At 52.6% G+C, this 17,203-nt stretch overlaps 2 protein-coding genes across 3 annotated transcripts in view; one reads left to right on the forward strand and one right to left on the reverse strand.

The window, feature by feature from the left end:
- On the forward strand, positions 1-4,776 carry GDF1 (growth differentiation factor 1). The gene is made up of 2 exons (XM_050320891.1): positions 1-1,288; positions 1,862-4,776. The coding sequence occupies exons 1-2, from the start codon at positions 1,009-1,011 to the stop codon at positions 2,668-2,670; spliced, it is 1,089 nt and encodes a 362-aa protein (XP_050176848.1). The 5' UTR covers positions 1-1,008; the 3' UTR covers positions 2,671-4,776.
- Positions 4,759-17,203, reverse strand: part of UPF1 (UPF1 RNA helicase and ATPase) — a 20,518-nt gene continuing 8,073 nt past the window's right edge. The window contains exons 7-24 of one of the 2 annotated variants that reach the window (XM_050320866.1): positions 16,730-16,814; positions 16,459-16,557; positions 16,140-16,257; positions 15,412-15,571; positions 15,171-15,289; positions 14,762-14,926; positions 14,467-14,581; positions 14,201-14,344; positions 13,417-13,630; positions 13,110-13,227; positions 11,804-11,960; positions 10,806-10,948; positions 9,824-9,998; positions 9,103-9,184; positions 8,411-8,572; positions 8,081-8,298; positions 7,644-7,766; positions 4,759-7,525 (exon numbers count right to left, since the gene is read on the reverse strand). In XM_050320866.1, the coding sequence (XP_050176823.1) occupies positions 7,647-7,766; positions 8,081-8,298; positions 8,411-8,572; positions 9,103-9,184; positions 9,824-9,998; positions 10,806-10,948; positions 11,804-11,960; positions 13,110-13,227; positions 13,417-13,630; positions 14,201-14,344; positions 14,467-14,581; positions 14,762-14,926; positions 15,171-15,289; positions 15,412-15,571; positions 16,140-16,257; positions 16,459-16,557; positions 16,730-16,814 (2,394 nt within the window). In that variant the 3' untranslated portion in view covers positions 4,759-7,525; positions 7,644-7,646. The remainder of the gene's footprint in view (positions 7,526-7,643; positions 7,767-8,080; positions 8,299-8,410; positions 8,573-9,102; positions 9,185-9,823; positions 9,999-10,805; positions 10,949-11,803; positions 11,961-13,109; positions 13,228-13,416; positions 13,631-14,200; positions 14,345-14,466; positions 14,582-14,761; positions 14,927-15,170; positions 15,290-15,411; positions 15,572-16,139; positions 16,258-16,458; positions 16,558-16,729; positions 16,815-17,203) is intronic. The other variant, XM_050320867.1, reaches the window with a different exon arrangement.

Here is a 17,203-nt window from a genome sequence, read left to right on the forward strand (position 1 = left end):
CACTTGCTCCAAGAGTTCCTGTTGCTCCCTGTGTTGGTTTTCCAGGCAGCTCCAGCCTTGGAGGGTCCCCAAGCAGTGGATTCAGGGTGTTAATTCCGTGGTTAATTGCTGGGTTGATGTTTCCATGGTTGGTCTGCGGGGTGGGTTCAGCTCCAGGCTCGTGGTGTGAGCCAGGGTGGGACGTTCCTGGCTGGGGTTGGTGGGGACTGTGCCAGGCTGGGGCAGGACCCATCATCTTCTCACTCACCTGGGCAGTGCCAGAGGGGTGGCAGTGCCAGGGGGCTTCTTTGGTTTTTCCAGGGGGATTTGCAGGAAATGAGGGGAGCTGCTGTCCCAGGATGGGCCTGAGCAGGGCAGGGTTGGGGGTAGGAGGGTCCCTGGTCCCCACGTGGGGGGATAAACTCGATTTTGCAGTGTTGGCTTTGAGCTGGTGGCTCCTTGGCCACGTTTTTGGGGGGGTGGTGTGTCCTGAGGGCAGGGTGAAGCAAGACTTGGATGGTTTGATATGCCAGAAGTTGATGGCCTTGAGAGAGAAGCGTTGGGTGCTGTGATGATGTCAAAAAGAGCTGATTTTGGGTGGGGGGGAGGAAGGGGAGACCCAGCTCTGTGTCTGCCCCTGGATCCAGAGGGGGGAAAAATGTCTGCAGCACTTGGGGCTTCCCAGCAGCTTCGTGTGGGAAGAGCAGCCCCTTCTCTGCCACCAGGGATGATTTTTGTGTGGGAAGAGAAGAGCAGCCCCTTTCCCTGCCATCACAGACATTGTCATTGGACCTCGAGGGAGTGGAGATGTGGGAGAGGCCGTGGGAGCAGCACCAAAGGGTTAAGAAGCCCCGGGGAGCCTGGAGGGACTCACACCCCTCTGCCCAATCCCGGGAATCCCTCTGTGCTAATTGAGCACTAAAGCAGATCAAAGGCTCCAATCAGGCAATCAACACCCCCCTGGCCCGGTGTGTCCAGGCCCCCAGCCCGGGCTGCTGCTGCTCTTTGTCTGGAGAAGGAGAGCAGAGGATGTGGTGGCTTCTCCCCAGCCTGGCCTGGGCTCTCCTGGGCCCCGTCCTGGGGACGGAGCCGAGCGTGCAGGAGAGTTTGCTGTTGAAATCCTTGGGCCTGAGCGCCAAGCCCAGCCCGAAAAGCCCTGTCCCGGTGCCTCCCGTGCTCTGGAGGATCTTCCAGAAGAGGAAGACGCCGCCCCCGGCAGACAAAGAGCCCCTGGACGCCTGTAGGGTGGAGGAATTCAATGTCCCCGGCAACATCATCCGCGTCCTGGCCGACCAAGGGACAGACCAAGGTACAGACACGCCGTGGGTCGGGGCTTTTGGAGGCTCCTCATTCCCTGGGATGGGAGGCTTTGCCTCATTCCTTCCTTTCCTTGAGGCTGAGGGGGGACAGAGCAGTGCCCAGGGCTGGTTCCCAGGAGGGATCCCTGCTGTGTGGTCCCTGTGGGTGCAGCAGGGGATTATTCACAGTTTGGGGGTGAGGGTGTCGGGGCTGTGTCAGGCTCTGTCCTGGAACCCTCTAAAGCCACCCAGAGGTGCTGGTTGGGTCCCAGGTGACTGGATTGGCCTGTTGGGCTCACGGTGGTGGAGGTGGCTCCTCACCAGGGGGAAAAATAACCCGTCGAGCTGTGAAGCAGCAGCCAGAGGAGATGCTGGAGTGGCTGCAGCATCCCAGTGCCACAGGCTGGAGCCCAGCTTGTGCCTCCAGCCCTTCCTGAAGGCCCTGCCAGGGGGCTGATCGCCCTCATCATCCCCATCCACCTCTGCCAGCCCCGTCTTCCTCTTGCTGTGCATCCAAGGGCTGGAATCGGAGCCCAGCCCAAGGGTCCAACCACCCCCACCTCTATTTCTCCTTCTTTTGTCAGGCCCCTTCATCGCCGAGGAGCAGCCCCAGGGGTGGCTGTGCCTGCGGAAGCGCCTGCTCTTCAACCTCTCGGTGCTGGAGGAGGGCGAGCGCTTGACCATGGCCCGGCTGGAGATCAAATTCCACCACAATTCCTACCACCCTTCCCGCCAGGGGCAGGCCTTGGAGCTGAGGCTCCTCCGGGCCCCCCAGACATCCCTGCCAGGGGTGCCCCAGCGCAGGCAGAGGCTGCTGCTGGAACAGTCCTTGGCTCAGCTGCACAAGTCTCTGCTCTTCGAGCTGAGTGTGGCAGCGCAGGCCGGGCGGGCGAGCGGCGGGAGCTTGGGATTGACCCTGGAGATCTCGGCGGGCGAGGGGGCCCCGAGGAGCCCCTGCTCCGGCGTGGACTCCTTCCTGGACGCCTCCCTGCTGGTGGTGACCCTGAGCCCGCAGTGCCAGGCCCCTCAGAGGAGGAGGAGGAGGAGGAGTGCCCTTCACCCCCCGCTCGCCCCCAGCAACCTGTGCAGGGCGCGGCGGCTCCACATCAGCTTCAGCGACGTGGGCTGGGAGAACTGGATCATCGCCCCCCAGGGCTACCTGGCCAACTACTGCCGGGGGGAGTGCCCCTTCCCGCTGACGGCCGAGCTCAACAGCACCAACCACGCCGTGCTGCAGACCATGGTGCACTCGCTGGACCCCCAGGGCACCCCCCAGCCCTGCTGCGTCCCCGTCAGGCTTTCCCCCATCTCCATCCTCTACTACGACAACAGCGACAACGTGGTGCTGCGGCACTACGAGGACATGGTGGTGGACGAGTGTGGCTGCAGGTAGAGGAGGAGCAGGGGGGGTGAGGGGTGGGGGGAACAAAACCCCGTGCTGGTGTTTTGGGGAGTTTCCCGTCGGGGGGTGCTGGGAGAGCTCTTTGGGGTGGCGCGAAGGGGTCGTGGCTGGAGCTGTGGTTTAGGGCTGGAGTTGTGATTTAGGGCTGGAGTTGTGATTTAGGGCTGGAGTTGTGGTTTAGGACTACCTGGGTGCTGGGATGGGATTATGATCAAGGCTGGTGCTGGTTGCCCGTCCCCTGCTCCACAGGGGTGGTGGCACCAGGCTGTGAATCCCAGACCCGCCCCGAGCCGCTGGTGCTTCAGGCTCCTCAGCTTGGCACCTTTCTGGGGGCACAAAGGGGTTTTGGGGGTGAAATGGGGCTGTGAGGGGAGGAGGACAGAGGGATGGTATGGGGGCACAAGCTCTGTGTGACCAAATCCAGGACTGGTGTGGGACACAGGTGGGTTTCTGTGCTGGGGGAGCTCAGTCCTGAGCTCTTTAACGCTGTGATGGGGTGCTTTGGGAGGGCAGGGGTTACGTGGCCTGGGGGTGCTGGGTGGGCCCAATGCAAGGGAGGTTTTGCCCCCCCAAAAACCCCCCTGGGAGCTGCAGGATGGATGTTGTGGCCGAGGAGGGGGGGCTGTGGTGGAGGGTGGGAATGGGCAGGGGGTCGGTGGCATCTTCTCCCCTCAAGTCAGTATTAATTTACCTCATTTGCAAATGGATGAGCCCAGCATGACCTCTGTCCCCGGGTGTCCCTCTGTCCCCGGGTGTCCCTCTGTCCCCGTGTCCCCCCCAGGTGGCAGCCGAGCACCAGGCACGGGCAGAGCTCTCAGGCCCTTGCGCATTTTAGGGTTGTTTTCGGCTCATTTGTCGCTCTCCGTGTGGGCCCCAGGCCCCTGCAGTGGTATTTACTGCCCCTAACGAGCAGCCCCGGGCAGCAGGGACCCAAACCTGCCCCATCTTCCCCTCATTGACCACTTTCCTTCCGCTTCCCAGCGCGTGGGCTCCGAGTTTTGCAGCAGCTCGAGGTTTAAATCCTGAAGTGTTTGTGTGTGTTTTAAAAGCCACCTCCAGCCCTTCAGGTGGGGCTTTGCTGACACCACTTTTGGGGTTGTTTGCTGGGTTTTTTTGTAGGGTTAAAAGGGGTGGGAACAGAACAGGAATCCGAGTTAGACTTGAATTTTTGCTCTTTTTTTGTTAACTGTGAACCTGCCCCCGTGGCCTGCCTTTCCTTTCCTTTGCTGTTTCTGTACCGATGTTGTGTCTTCGAGGTCTGATGAAGTTTTTAGCACCTCCCTTTCCTCCCCCCGGGAGAAGCACTGAGGGTTTAACCACTGGGGGGGGGGGTCCCTGTGATGGTGTTTGGTTTTTTTTGCTTAACAACACCCCCTAAAATGTGCAGCTGAAGACCAAGACTGGAGCAGCTCGAGTACTTTTAGGTGTAGCTTTACTAACCTTTTCCCACCCAAAGGGGTTTCCTGAGAGCTTCCAGGGCCAGCCCAGCCCTGCTCTGCTCCAGCTGAACCCATTTCAGCCACTGGAGATGTTCTAATAAGGGCTTAGAGTAGGGCTGAACTCCGGGGACTCAAATCCCAGGTTTAGGATCAAGAGTTAAAAACAAAAAAACCTTCAAGTATTAATTGTTCTGTACCTGTGCTGGGGCCAGGAGGGGACTCCAACACCATGAAGGGCAAATGTCCCTCTCCTGCAGCCAGGCAGCCACTGGAGTCACCCTGGAGGAGCTGCAAGGAGTTTATGCACAGCACAGGGTGGTGCCAAGACCTGGCCTAAGCCCCCCTCCCAGGGTGGTCCCAGGAGCCCCCCCAGCCCTGGGACAGGTAAAAGCCATGTCCATGTTTACTGCAGAGCAGGGGCAGCTTCCAGGCTGGACTGGGCCCCTCCAGCTCCAGCCTTTCCCAAATCCTGGGGCTCCCACCCTGCATCACAACCCCCCCATCCCCAGGGCAGAGGGTTGGGGCATTTACCAGTTTTCCCAGTTGAGTTTCTCCCCCTTCCCTCCCCCATGCTATGCACACCCCCCCCCCAACACTTTTGTACTAGTCTGTGTTTAAAAAAAAAGTAATAAACTTGAAGTTTATACAATCAGACTAAGCTTTAATGAACGTTGCATGGTTTCCTCATTGAAACTTAAGGGGCCACCTTGAATGCAAGAGCTGTTTATTTTCATATTTTATTTGATGACAAACAGGTTTTAAAACAAACTGAGACAGAAAAAAAAAAAGGAAAAAACAGAAAAGAAAAATCGAAAAAGAGTTTTTTTTTTTCTTTTTAAACACCGTGCTAGCACTGATGTCTGGATTTGTAAAACTCATGAGTTTTAACTGCTACAAAGGAAAAAACCAGCACAAAGCAGAGGCCAAGCATTCCCAGCAGTGAAATAAAGGGGTTCAGGGAGAGGAAAGGGGGTGGGAGGGGGGGCTACATTACTCATGGATAGCGTTGCACAGAGGGGTTCCAGCTCAAACCTATCAGAAAAAGTCTACGCCAGCTACGCAGCCTACGGAAGGAAAACAAAAAAATAATTAAAAAGCCCTTCGGCAAATGTTAATAAATAAAACAGTCCATCTCACAAGGAAGGAAGGTGGCCTGTGTCTCCATTCTTTCACGTTTGTTTGTTTGTTTTTTTTTTTTTAGAAGTCTAAACTCTGGAGGCTGTTGATGAGAAAAAGAATGGGGGTTTTGGTGGGTGGGTTTGGGTGGTGTTTGGAGTTCTGGGGCCCAGAGGACAAGGCTGTGTCCTGGGATGGTGTGCACGGGCTGGGGGGGGGCACACCAGGGCTGCCCTGGGCTGGGGGAGGCACTCTGGGGGCAACTACAGCAACAACAGGTCATGAAAGAGGGGCAACAATCTACAGGAAGGACAGGAATGAAAGGGCTGCCCCCCCCAGGTACAAAAAAGTGGGGTCCAAGTACATTCGTATGAGAGGTATTTTTGAGCTCCCCTCCCCCCCCAAAAAAAAACAGAAGAAAAAAGACTAGAAACACTTGGAGCCCTTTAAGTATAAAGCTAACTTAACTCCAACTTGAAAAACACCCAGGTTAGTGGATCACTCTCTACTGCTCTTGGCCAATTGGGAGGTAGAGGTCAGTCTAATTTAGGGATCTGGTCAAAACGGGTCTCTGTAGGAATTGCTGCTTCTAGAAAGGGTTTAGACAGAAATAAAACGCTCCCAGTGTTCCCATACACGACTCGTTAAGACATGGGTACCACTCAGAAATTGGATGGCTTCTCTTTTGCGTGCTGTTCTCAGTCCTGACTTCCCAGCCAGCACGGATGGCACGGCCGCATCCAACTGCCTGAACAAAAAGAGCTGCTCCGGGTTCGCTTTTGCCAGCGCCTGGCTCTGCCACCTCCCTGCTCTCTCCTCGCCCAAGAAGCCACGCCAAAATAAAAAAAAAAACCAGCCTGACCCATTATCTCTGATCAAACCCAGCTCCTCAGAGGCCACCTTCCACCAACTGCCTGCTCTGCCCGTGGGTCCCCACCTGGAGAGACGTGGAGCCTTTCCCTCGGAACCAACGTTATCCATCCCCGGTTCCCGCTACTTCCTCTCCCCCGAATCCGCGGCAGTAAAAGCAGGTCTGTTTTTTTGCATCTCCCCTCCGGGGGCCGAAGGGCACAGGAAACCCCAGCCCCCTTTTTCAAGCGCAAAGTTCATCATCTGACAGAAAGGCTTGTGGTTTTTTTTGTTTGTTTGTTTGTTTGTGTGTGTGTGTCACAGAGTAGAGTCCAGACAGTAGCCAATTGAAGCATAGAGAAAACACCTCGAAACCCTCCTCCTGCCCGAGCGCGCAGGCTCCTCTCACTCGTAACTGCTAGCCAATGTAGGAAGAAGAGGCTGATTGCTGCAACTTTTAAATCACACCGAGAAAAAGTTCTCAAGGTTTGCTGCTCTAATTTAGTTTTGTTTGAAACATTTTTTGTTTGTTTTGGTTGTTTTTTGGGTTTTGTTGTTGTGTTTTGTTTTTTTTTTTTTGGTTTTTGTTTTTATAAGCTTCTCAGAACAAGGATCTCCCAGGTCCACCACTAAGAATTCAGAGACAAACCTCTTTTTTTAAAAAACGAAACAAAACAAAAAATAAACAACTCAGTGCTCCTTTTGAAAAGGATCTCTTTAAAAACCACCTCGTCACGAAAGACCCGTTCAGAATGTGGGCGACACGATGACACTAAGATTTCAGAGCCAGTGTTGGACAACAAAACCTGCATCTCAGAGTTGAGCATCAGCTGGATCCCGCTGCATTTCTGCTTGGCTTGCTGTCACCGAGTCAGGGACTCTCCCTCCCTCTCCCTCTCTGCATCTCTCTCTCTCTCTCAGATACTCTGCTTCTAAAATGTAAACAGTCACTGCTAAAATATAGTACCCCTTAGAAACGAGAACAACAACTCTGAGATGAGGGTTTTCCTCTCCCCCCCTTTCTGCTCTGAAAAGTAATGCCCTGCTCGCCAAGAGAAGGATGGAATGAAGTGAAACCTGCTTTTTTAAGGCCCTTCTCTCGAGCGTGGGTGACTGGGGGAGCAGGGACTCAGCTGACCACTCATTTTGGGGTGAGTTCCTTCCCAGCGAGGCGCCAGCAGGTCCGTCAGGGCTCTCTCTCCTCTCGGTCGGTCTCCTTGTCTCAGTGAGCTCTAGCAGTGGGCTCTCTCGCGCGCTCCTTTCTCTCTCTCTCTCTCTCTCTCCTCTCCGTTGGTTGGTTTCTTTCTCCTGTTGCTCTCACACAGTGGTGCTTCAGTTTTAGCAGTGGAAAACAGGTATCCATTTTATTTTATTTTTTTTATTACCCAGAATAAAATGCTGATGAACTAAGCTCCACGCAAGCTTAGCTCTTCTTCCTCAACCTGGAAGGGAGGAGACAGAAAAAAGGGGGCTGTGTCAGGGACAGCACTGCTCACACAAACTGCTCAGGAGCCTGAAGGAGGGGGAGGAAGCAGAGGAGGGACCCCCTGAGGTTCTTACACTCTAATACTGTGACAGTCCCGTCACTCCACCATGTTGATATGCACGTTCACCCTGGTAAGTTGAGTCCTGTGACAGCGCCACGTCAATCTGGGATTTAAACTCATCACCAAGGTAACTGTCCTGGAAAGGAAAGGCTGTGTAAACCTCCACGCCACCCCCAGCTGCTCCCCGGGGGCCCAGGTTAAAGTCTGAGGGTTTTTACGATCTGGTTTGGTGCGGAATTTGTGTAAAAAAGGGGGTTGTGGTGGCTCAAAGGTGAGGTCTGGACATGCAGCATTCCCCCTTTATGCCCCAGTGCACTCTGAGAGTCACACAGTGCAGGAGCATGAAATGGTTTCAGTTTCATTTCCCCCCCAGTGCCACAACAAGGATGTGCCTGCACAGACACCCACACGAAGCCCAGGGAAAGGTCAGACTCGACCAGTCCTGCTTACCTGTGATAACTCCGGTTGGGAGAGCCCAGGCTGACTCATCTGTGAAGGCTGACTCATGGAGATATAGCCCTGAGTCAGGGGGCCCTGGGAGAAAGGCTGGGACACCACGTCTTGGCTGGCTTGACTGTTGGGAAGGTTGGACTGGCTCGTCCCAGGAATCCCAAAGCGGTTTTTCTGGCGCCCGCCGCGCCCCGTCTTTCCTTTGGGAGCCCCACGCCCTGCAGGAGGGACCGACCCCAACCAGCAGTGAGAAAGCTCTGCTCAAAAACAGCTTTCCAAGCAAGGCCCCACCCCTCCAGGGGGTGTTCTGCCCCCTCCCACCCCCTGTACCTGCAGCGGGGCCGTTGGCCTGGCCGAAGTAGCCCGGGGGCGGCATCGGGGGCATCACCAGGTTGAAGGGGATGGGAATGTTCATGGCGGTGACGTGGCTGGGGCCAGCGCTGATCATCCCGATCTGGTCGTGGGTTTGGAAGTACATGTTGGATGGGCGCCCTGCAGAGGAGGAGGAGGGGGAGGAGAAGTGATTTCAGGCACCCTGAATATTTTAAAAAATCGATTCACAGCCCTGCTTGTAACAGAGAGGGGAGGACTCAGGAGCAGGATAAGGTAGAAACAGAAAGGACAGGCCAAGGACCACCAGTATTCCTGGTTCCCTGTTTGTTCCACACCTGAAAATTCCACTAGCTCATCTAACACACGTTCACCCCTAGGGCTCCTCTTTCACAGAACCATCTGAGATTCCAGAAATGCTTCACACACGCTCCCCTTTTCCCCTCATTTTTCACTTGCTCTGCAGACATCCAGTTAGACTGGCAAGGGTTCCCCATACAGAGAGCAAAATCCAGGCAGATTGTCAATGTTTTCAGTCCTTACATTCCATATTTCTCTGCAGTGGCTCTTCTAACATTTAAAAGTTTGAAGTGGGTAAAACACCACACCCCAAGGACCATTTGGGGGAGGGAAACACAAAAAAAAAAAAAAAATCAACCTATAAAGGTGGTAATTTTGATAATTTCCTTTACCTTGACTGCTCCTGTCATAGACAGATCCTGGAATAATGGCCTCACGTGCATCATACATGGCAGTGGTCATGAATCGGGCACCCTGCAAGGATGAGGGGAGTCAGACAAAGCCTTTGCCTTGAAAACCCTGCACTGCAACCTCAGGGACCCAGTAAAACCCCACAGATCATGAGTTTGCCAGCACTGAGGAAATGAATTAGTCCCAAGACACCAAAACCCCTCTGGTTATTATTTCAGCTGCAACGAGTAAGATTTCAGAGGCAGCATCTCAAAAAGTGTGAAACATCTGATGAGTTTTCAGTCTATTTTAAGGCTCTGCTGATAGTTTTTCCCCTTGTTCTATTCACAGCACCGTCCTGCCTTGGCTGACAAGCTCCCCCCACCCAGTAACTCCTTATTTTTTGTTAGAGAATCAAGCATAAAACTTGCAGGTTGAGGGTCTGATGCAGTGCTGTGAAGTTCATGTGAGCTGGCCATTTCTAGACAGGGAGTTCATTCACCTCAGAACTTACCCCCTCAGGAAATTCTGCAGTTAAAAAGCTCCCCAAATTCCACCCTGGGGAGAGCTGAAGCAGCTGGGTCCCACCACACCAACCAGGCCCCGGAGAGTTCCAGGGCTGTGCTGGTGACTGTTCACCCCACCCATCTGCCCTTTCTAATTAATCAACAGCCCCCCAGCTGCCCCCTGTCCCAGACAGCCGAGGGCAGGGGGGTCACTCACGGGGTTGATGGTGTTGACGAGTTTCCGGGGTTTGCTGAACTGCATGAGGCTCTCCCGGAGGTTGTTCAGTGGTCCCTCCACCAGCACCTTCTGCTCCTTGTAGTAATTCAGGAGGTGATTCCAGAGTGGTTGCTTAGACAGGGCTTTGGGGTTCCCAACAATGATTACTCCATACCTGTGCAACAGCAGAGGAGCTCAAATTAAGCTAGTTAAAAAACAATTGATATTGCAAATCAAACGACACAGTAATGATGTTGGAGCAGCCTCCAAAATCCACCTCTCGGCTGAAGCAGCCAAGAGCAGGAGGTGCAGCTGGTTTGTTTACAGCAGATGTTTTCCACAGGATGACAAAACACCTGGAAGGAAGGTTGGTTGCTGCAGCCAGTTTCTCAACAGCCACAAACTTCCTCCTTCACTGAGTTCCCCCCAGCCACCACCTTCGACTGGGTTTCAAAGCTCCCAGGAAAACAAGGAAGCCAAAGGACATCATGTTGGATTCCACACCACCTTTCCTGGAATCAAATCCATCGGAAGCAAAATGGTCCAAAAAGACACTTGTTGGAAGGGGTAAAGAAGCAGGGAAGGGACCTGTCCTGAGGACAGAGGGGAAGGACACAGGCTGGAAACTCCTGAGGCCAAACGGGAACAGTGCCTGGGCTGGGATGAACAGAGATGGCACGGAATGGATTGGGTGGGAAGGGACCTTGAGGATCATCTTGTTCTACCCCCTGCAGGCAGGGACATTTTCCACCAGCCCAGTTTGCTCCAACCTGGCCTTGGACACTCCCAGGGATGGGGCAGCCACAGCTTCTCTGGGTGACCTGTGCCAGGGCCTGCCCACCCTCCCAGGCAGGAATTCCTTCCCAATATTCCACCTAAGCAGCCAGTGAAGCCGTTCCCTGTGCCCTGCCCCTCCAGGCCCCTGTCCAAAGCCTCTCTCCATCCTTCCTGCTCCTCCTCCAAGTGCCCAATCCTGCTTTACCTGGCTCTGGTAAGGGCCACATTGAGCCTCCTGGGGTCATTGAGGAACCCAATTCCCTGGTGCTCGTTGGCCCTCACACAGGAAAGGATAATGAAGTCCTTCTCCCGGCCCTGGAAGGCATCCACACTCGCAATTTCCACTTCCTGAAACGGAGGACAACACGTAAATCACGGAAGCCAAACAGTTCTGCTACCCACAGGCACTGCCAGACGTGCTGGCCACGCACTACACCCTGCCATCACCTGCCAAAAATGTTACTTTTGGAATGAGGAGCGATTTGGTAATTCCACTGGTCACTAAATAGTTTCCCTGGAGAACAGAGAGCCTCAGTTCAGGAGAAATTACTCTCTGCTTGATGGCCCTCTCATTTCCCCCAAACTGTGGGAATCAGCCCTTTGCTGGGAGGCTGCCAGGGAGAATTCTGAGTACTCCTAAACCCCATAGGGAAGAGAGGTCCAAATCAGCACTGCTGCTCCCATTCCCCAGAAACCTGAATCACAGGGACAGATCATTCCTGGCACAAGGAAAAGTATCTCCACCAAGTTTCCCTTCAGTGAAAACACTGAGCGAGTTCCCAACGTTGCAAAACAAGCCTGGATTAAACATCTAATTGCCTTGTTTGCAGCAGCTAGTTCTGATGTTTGGTAGAGGAGTCCCACTGATGGGAGGACATGTTCCCAAGGAAATAAACAGCATGACCATCAGCGATTATGGAGCTTGCTGTGTCTCTTTATCCAAAACACAAACTTTTCCACAGCTGGAGCCCCAGTGACCTCTCCCTTCTGGGCCTCAGGACCCTTCCTTTCAACACCGACCTCAGCAGGGCTTCCTCCTTTTACCTGTTCAGCTGCTCCCCCTGGCACCTGAAACCACCTCCCAAACTCCTCTCCCTGCTCTGTTTCAACCACAACCAACTAAAGAGTTCAACAATCAAACCCAGACTGAAAATGAAAAGTACTGTGAGGCTTTCCTGGCTTCCCCTGTGCTTCCATCTGTACCTGGTAGAGCTTTGTGTGCAGGGAGCCACTGAACTGCATGTACTGCACCAGGTAGGAGCGCTGCCCCTCGTAAGGAGTGATGATGCCAATCTGGTCTGGTTTGGCCCCAGCCTTCAGCAGCTTCGTGGTGATTTTCTCCACGTTGGCAGCTTCGGTCCTGGAGGGAGACACATTGGATTACCCGAGGAGGATGGATTAACACGTTAGGTCTGGTTTTTTGCAGCTTAATTAGGGTCTAAAAGCCTTGAAGGTGGATGCTGTGAGGCCACTCCAATGAAAAGATCAATTTTGCACTGCTCAAATGACTAACTCAGCTCGAGCTTTGCAGGAACATTCCCCCTGTCACCTCTTGATCTCACCCCAGAGGGACATGGGCCCAAACCAAGTCTCAGAAGGACACAAATTTCTCCTTAGGTGCACCTCCACCTTCTCAGAATGACACAACTGGACTTCTGGAACAGCAGAACTCCCAGTGGCCACCGTTCCAAAACGCTTTTATAACCAAGACCACCAAAAACCATCCCAACCTGCCGTGCAAACAGATCCCTCAGGTGCTTCACCTTAAAGCTTCAAACACAGAAATATTTTTAATGCCAATCAGCCAACTATTGTGCTGTTTGTTTGTGCACAATCTGCTCTGCTGTCTCCAAGTCTTGCACATGCTGCTCAGGAAACAGACTGAGATTAAAAATATCTCAGCAGCTATTTTTCAGAGCTTGGTCTGCTTTCCCTTCCAGGCACACGAACAACCAAGAGGAACAAAGTGGTTTAAGCTCCTTCTTTGACAAAGAAGTTGGAATGGGCAGAAAAGAATGAAAATTAAATTGCCATCCCTTCTGCACCACCACTAAAATCCAAGATTTAGGGCTCTGCTTCAGGAGCTGCAGGAATTCCAGCTTCAAACTGCAACTGGATCAGCATTTCCTGCTGTAGCTGCAGTCAGTTTATTCATCCCACAGATCAGGCACTTCATCATCCCTTACACAACCTCATACAGCCAGTGAAGGAAGACAAACTCCTCCACAGAGCAATTCAAACCCACTTAAGCTCTGCACTGCTCCCACTGGGTGCCCTTCTCTCCTGGTTTACTGTCAGGGGAGCCCAGGGCAAACCAACTGCAACCTGCAGCTCGGCCTGCACCATCCTCCACGGCAGCTTCTGCTCAGGAGCCCCACGAGCCACTTCAACTCACTCTTCATTCACTGCCCCCAGGGTTTCATTGACTCAGAACTGCTGCAGAGCACGGGGATCAACAGCCCTGTCCCTCAGTGTCCCAGCCCAGCTCCAGGGTGGGTGTTGGAGTTACCTGTTCAGGTAAGAGGTGCCCGAGCTGGCAATCTCCTCCTGGCCCTGGGTGACGTAGAAGAACATGGGTTTGTCAGGCTGTGGCCACTGGAAATCAAAGCCTTTCTTCACACGGTCGGCTGAGGAGCAGGAGAGCAGCAGGAGAAACAGAAGTGAACAAGAACACTTGGATATTTCCATACTGAAACCCCTTAAACACTCAAAACTAAGCACAGTGGGGATTGTTCTCATTCAGGAGGGGCAAGGCAGATTAAAGAAGCTGCCTTTGAGCCTCAGGGAGTGGGAACAGCGGCTTTTGGGCTGCTCACCTGCAGTGACCCCGTTCTGGAGAGAGCCCTCGTAGAAGATGTTGGAAGGGAAGGCGCTGAGGGCGGGATGCATCCGGTACTGCACCTGCAGCCGGATGGGCCGGATCCCCAGCACCACCAGCCTCTCAAACAGGGACTGGGACAGCCCAGCCTTGGCAGCCTTCTTGCACATCACCACAGGCCCCAGCTGGCAGTGGTCACCCACCAGAATAAGCTGTGGGAAAGGAGAGGGTGTAGACAAAGTTTATTTTCTTGCTTAAAGCAACGGCAATATCCTACTGTAAGATATAGAATCAAGCCCAGGTTGCTCCAACCTGGCCTTGGACACTTCCAGAGATGGAGCAGCCACAGCTTCTCTGGGTAACCTGCGCCAGTCCCCTCCCCACCCTCCCAGGGAATACCTTCTTCTGAATATCCAACCTAAACCCCAAACTCTGTCAGCTTAAACCCCTGCCTGATATATTAGGAGCTTATCAGTCTGGCCTGTGCTAAGCTTCAGATCTCACCTAAGGCTTAGGAACATTTAGTGTCACCTCCCTTTCCAGCTGATGTTTTCGAAATAAAAGCTTATTCAGCCTCCAGATTGTTCCAACAGCAGAAAATGTTCCAGGCAAAGATTACACCACGGAAACAGAAAACTGACAGGACTAACAGAAAATAAGGAGTCCTTTAGGTTTGTCTTTCAGGAGAGTGAAGAACTTTGCATCCCTGCCATCCCTGTGTGGCTACAGGGGGAATGTCACTGCTTGGTGCTGCCTGCTGGGATGGAAGCCAAGGGGCTCACCTGCTTTGCTCCCAGCACAACGGGCACCATGCACTCGGGCTCGGTGGCCTGGGTGCTCTCATCGATCAGGATGGAGCGGAACTGCATCTTGGCCAGCCTGGGGTCCCCGGCGCCCACGCAGGTGCAGCAGATCACATCGGCGTTCTGGGACACAAACAGGGCGTGGTTAACCCCTCCCCACACGGGACAGCCTTCAGAGCCAGCCCAGGAACCCCCCCAGGGGTCATCTGAGCCCCACCAGTGGGAGCAGAGCCCAGGGGCCTCACCATGAGCAGCTCCCGCTCCGCGGTTCGCTTCAGCGCCCGGTAACGTTTCTCATCAGCAGATGAGAGCTCTCCAGTTTCATCTTTGAGCTGCTGCAGTTTCTGAAGCTCTGGCATGCTGCAAAAAAACCCCCAGGGATTTTGCTTTAGGCCCTGATTGTTTGCAGGATTACAGCAAAAGTCATTTTTAACTAATCATGACACACGCACAGAAGAGTGAGCCAAGCAAACAACTGAGCCACAACAACACCCACCAGCTGCGTCCCTAAAACCAGGGGGGGTTCTGCTCGTTCCTGACCTGTCCATGTTCCTGATCTGGTTGTGCAGTGCCAGGAAGGACACGGGGGAGTCGATTGCCTCACGGCTCTTGGCACACAGACGAACCACCTTGAGCCCGGTCTGGTGGATCTTCTCGGTGAGCTGGTCCACAGCGATGTTGCTGGGAGCACACACCAGCACAGGCCTGGGGAAACACCACCAAACAAGTCCTTAAGAAGCTGCAAAGTTGTTCTTTTTGTCCATCAGACCTGTAGTAAAAACATGCTGGGCAAGGCTATTTGCTGAACCCAAGTCCTCCCAGAAAAACACAGTTCTAGGAAAGCTCCGTCGATGATACGAAGGAGTTTCATTTCTTTTTTAAATCAAGGTGATTCTTTCCATTAATAAAGTAACCTCACACATAAAGCCCTGCAGAGAGCAGTTCTTACCCATTGCCCTGTCTGGCCAGATGATACACGATGGTGGCTGATGTCACTGTTTTCCCAGTGCCAGGGGGACCCTGAATAAGGCTCAGAGGACGCTGCAGGACTGTTTTCACGGCATAAACCTACAAAAACGGGGTTAATTGCTAATTGAGCATTCAGTGCATGGGACGGTGAGGTTGTTTAACCTCTGTTCATAAATCCTTCAGCATATTTTGTGCAAGCAGCAAAGAGCAGAGGGGGTTACCTGAGAGTGGTTGAGATCAGGAAGTCCTTGTGCTGTGAAGCGCTTTGGCAACTGGCATTTAATGATCACATCTTCCACCTCGTGGCCCAGCAGCTTGTGGTAGATGTACCCAGACACCGAGGTCTCGTCCACAGCGAACGTTTTGAGGGCACTCTGCATTCTGAAAGGAGGCAAGGGCAGAAAAACGGCTCAGGGACATCAGTGTGACCTCAACTTGACCGTCCACAGGTGTCCCATGGAGCAGGCACAGACTTAAATTACACCTCTTGGAAAAGAGAGAGGTGGAAAGTCCCTGCTAACAGAGGCAGGAGACAAAAGTTACACCCTCAGAACACAGGGTTTGTTTTTCCTCCATGTGAATGTCACAAAGGAATCAGAAAAATGTGCAGAGGGACAAAACCTGGGACAGTAATTTTAGGTGCAGGATTTGAGGAAAATCTGCACCCAGAATAAGCAATGGGATATATTACTACTACTACTAATAATAGGATATACTAATAATAGGGAATTCTAATATCCTAATAACAGGATAATAAGCCAACCTACAAAATGTAGTACAGATGTGGCTGAAGACCCCAAATGCCTTGAAATTTTAACCAGTTCAAGCAACACCACTTTTTTTGGACCAAAACCACTCACTGAAGGCAAAGAGATTAAAAAAAAACCCCAACCCCACAGGCAGAACCTGCACCAACCCCATGGCAGGTTTTGCAGTGTTTTCCCAATACCTGTCAAAGGAAGTAGATTTCCACACAAAATCCACTTGGAAGTTGTGAGTGACTTCCACAGGGGCTCCCACGCTGCTCCTCAGCTCGATGGCAATCTCATCACCATAATCTGTAGAACCTCGTTAAGTAGTAATCTATAGCAACAATTTGAAGTTTATTTTCCCCCAATTCTGGTCATTTTTTTTTTTTTTTTGGCAGCAAGATCCCCCAGGATAAATTGAAATTATCTCAGAATTACTTCTGGATGTATTCAGTGGGTTCTTGGAGAGGCTGCAGCCTCAGGTTGAGGCTCACGGAGGGCTCTCTAAGTAAAGGATACTATCAGGAACTTTGATAACGTGACCAATTCCTTTCCACAGCGGGGCCAGGTCTCCTTTGTACCTCAGGCAGATCTCATCTCCTTGCATGAGCCTCATGTCTACAAAGGAAGGGGAAAAAAAAAATGCTCTCAGCACCCATCTCCCACCACAAAAACCCTTCAAGAACTCCCTGCTGTCCCAGCTCAGATCCTCACAGTGCTTCAAACACTGATTTTTTTTTTTCACCAGGTATAAAAAACCACCCCCAAAAAACAATCCAGTTGTCATTACCTGAGTCGGTCTTTGGCAAAGTGAAGTAAGCAATTCTCTTCTTGTTCAAGCCCAGGTCCCATCTGACTGTGATGTTATCTTGGGTCTAAGGGTATAAAAAAAAAAAAAAAAAGAGCTGTTTGCCAACTGTGCTTCAAAATACCAAAACCTGGGGTTCCAGTGTCACAGAAATCTGTATTTATCGCCATGGACTGAGCTCTCACCACCTGCAGGAGGCTGATTCTCTTCTACAGAAGTGAGCTGTGAGAGACAAAGCCCTAATCAGCACCTGAAGAAAAACTTGTAACACAGAAAAGATGGAAGCTCCCAAGTGTTTCAAGCTCTTAAAAAAACCTCCTCAGTTGGAGGATTTTTCCTTCCTCTCCCACTACTGCTGATATTACAGTGCTGCTACACCCCAGTAATTAGGACATTTATTCCACTTCAGGCTTCCTTCTGTGCCCTAACCATGAGTTTGACTCCAGAGGACTGGTC

Source organism: Myiozetetes cayanensis, unplaced genomic scaffold (assembly GCF_022539395.1).
Source record: "Myiozetetes cayanensis isolate MyiCay16 unplaced genomic scaffold, myiCay2020 scf26, whole genome shotgun sequence".
NCBI classification, from domain to species: Eukaryota; Metazoa; Chordata; class Aves; order Passeriformes; family Tyrannidae; genus Myiozetetes; species Myiozetetes cayanensis.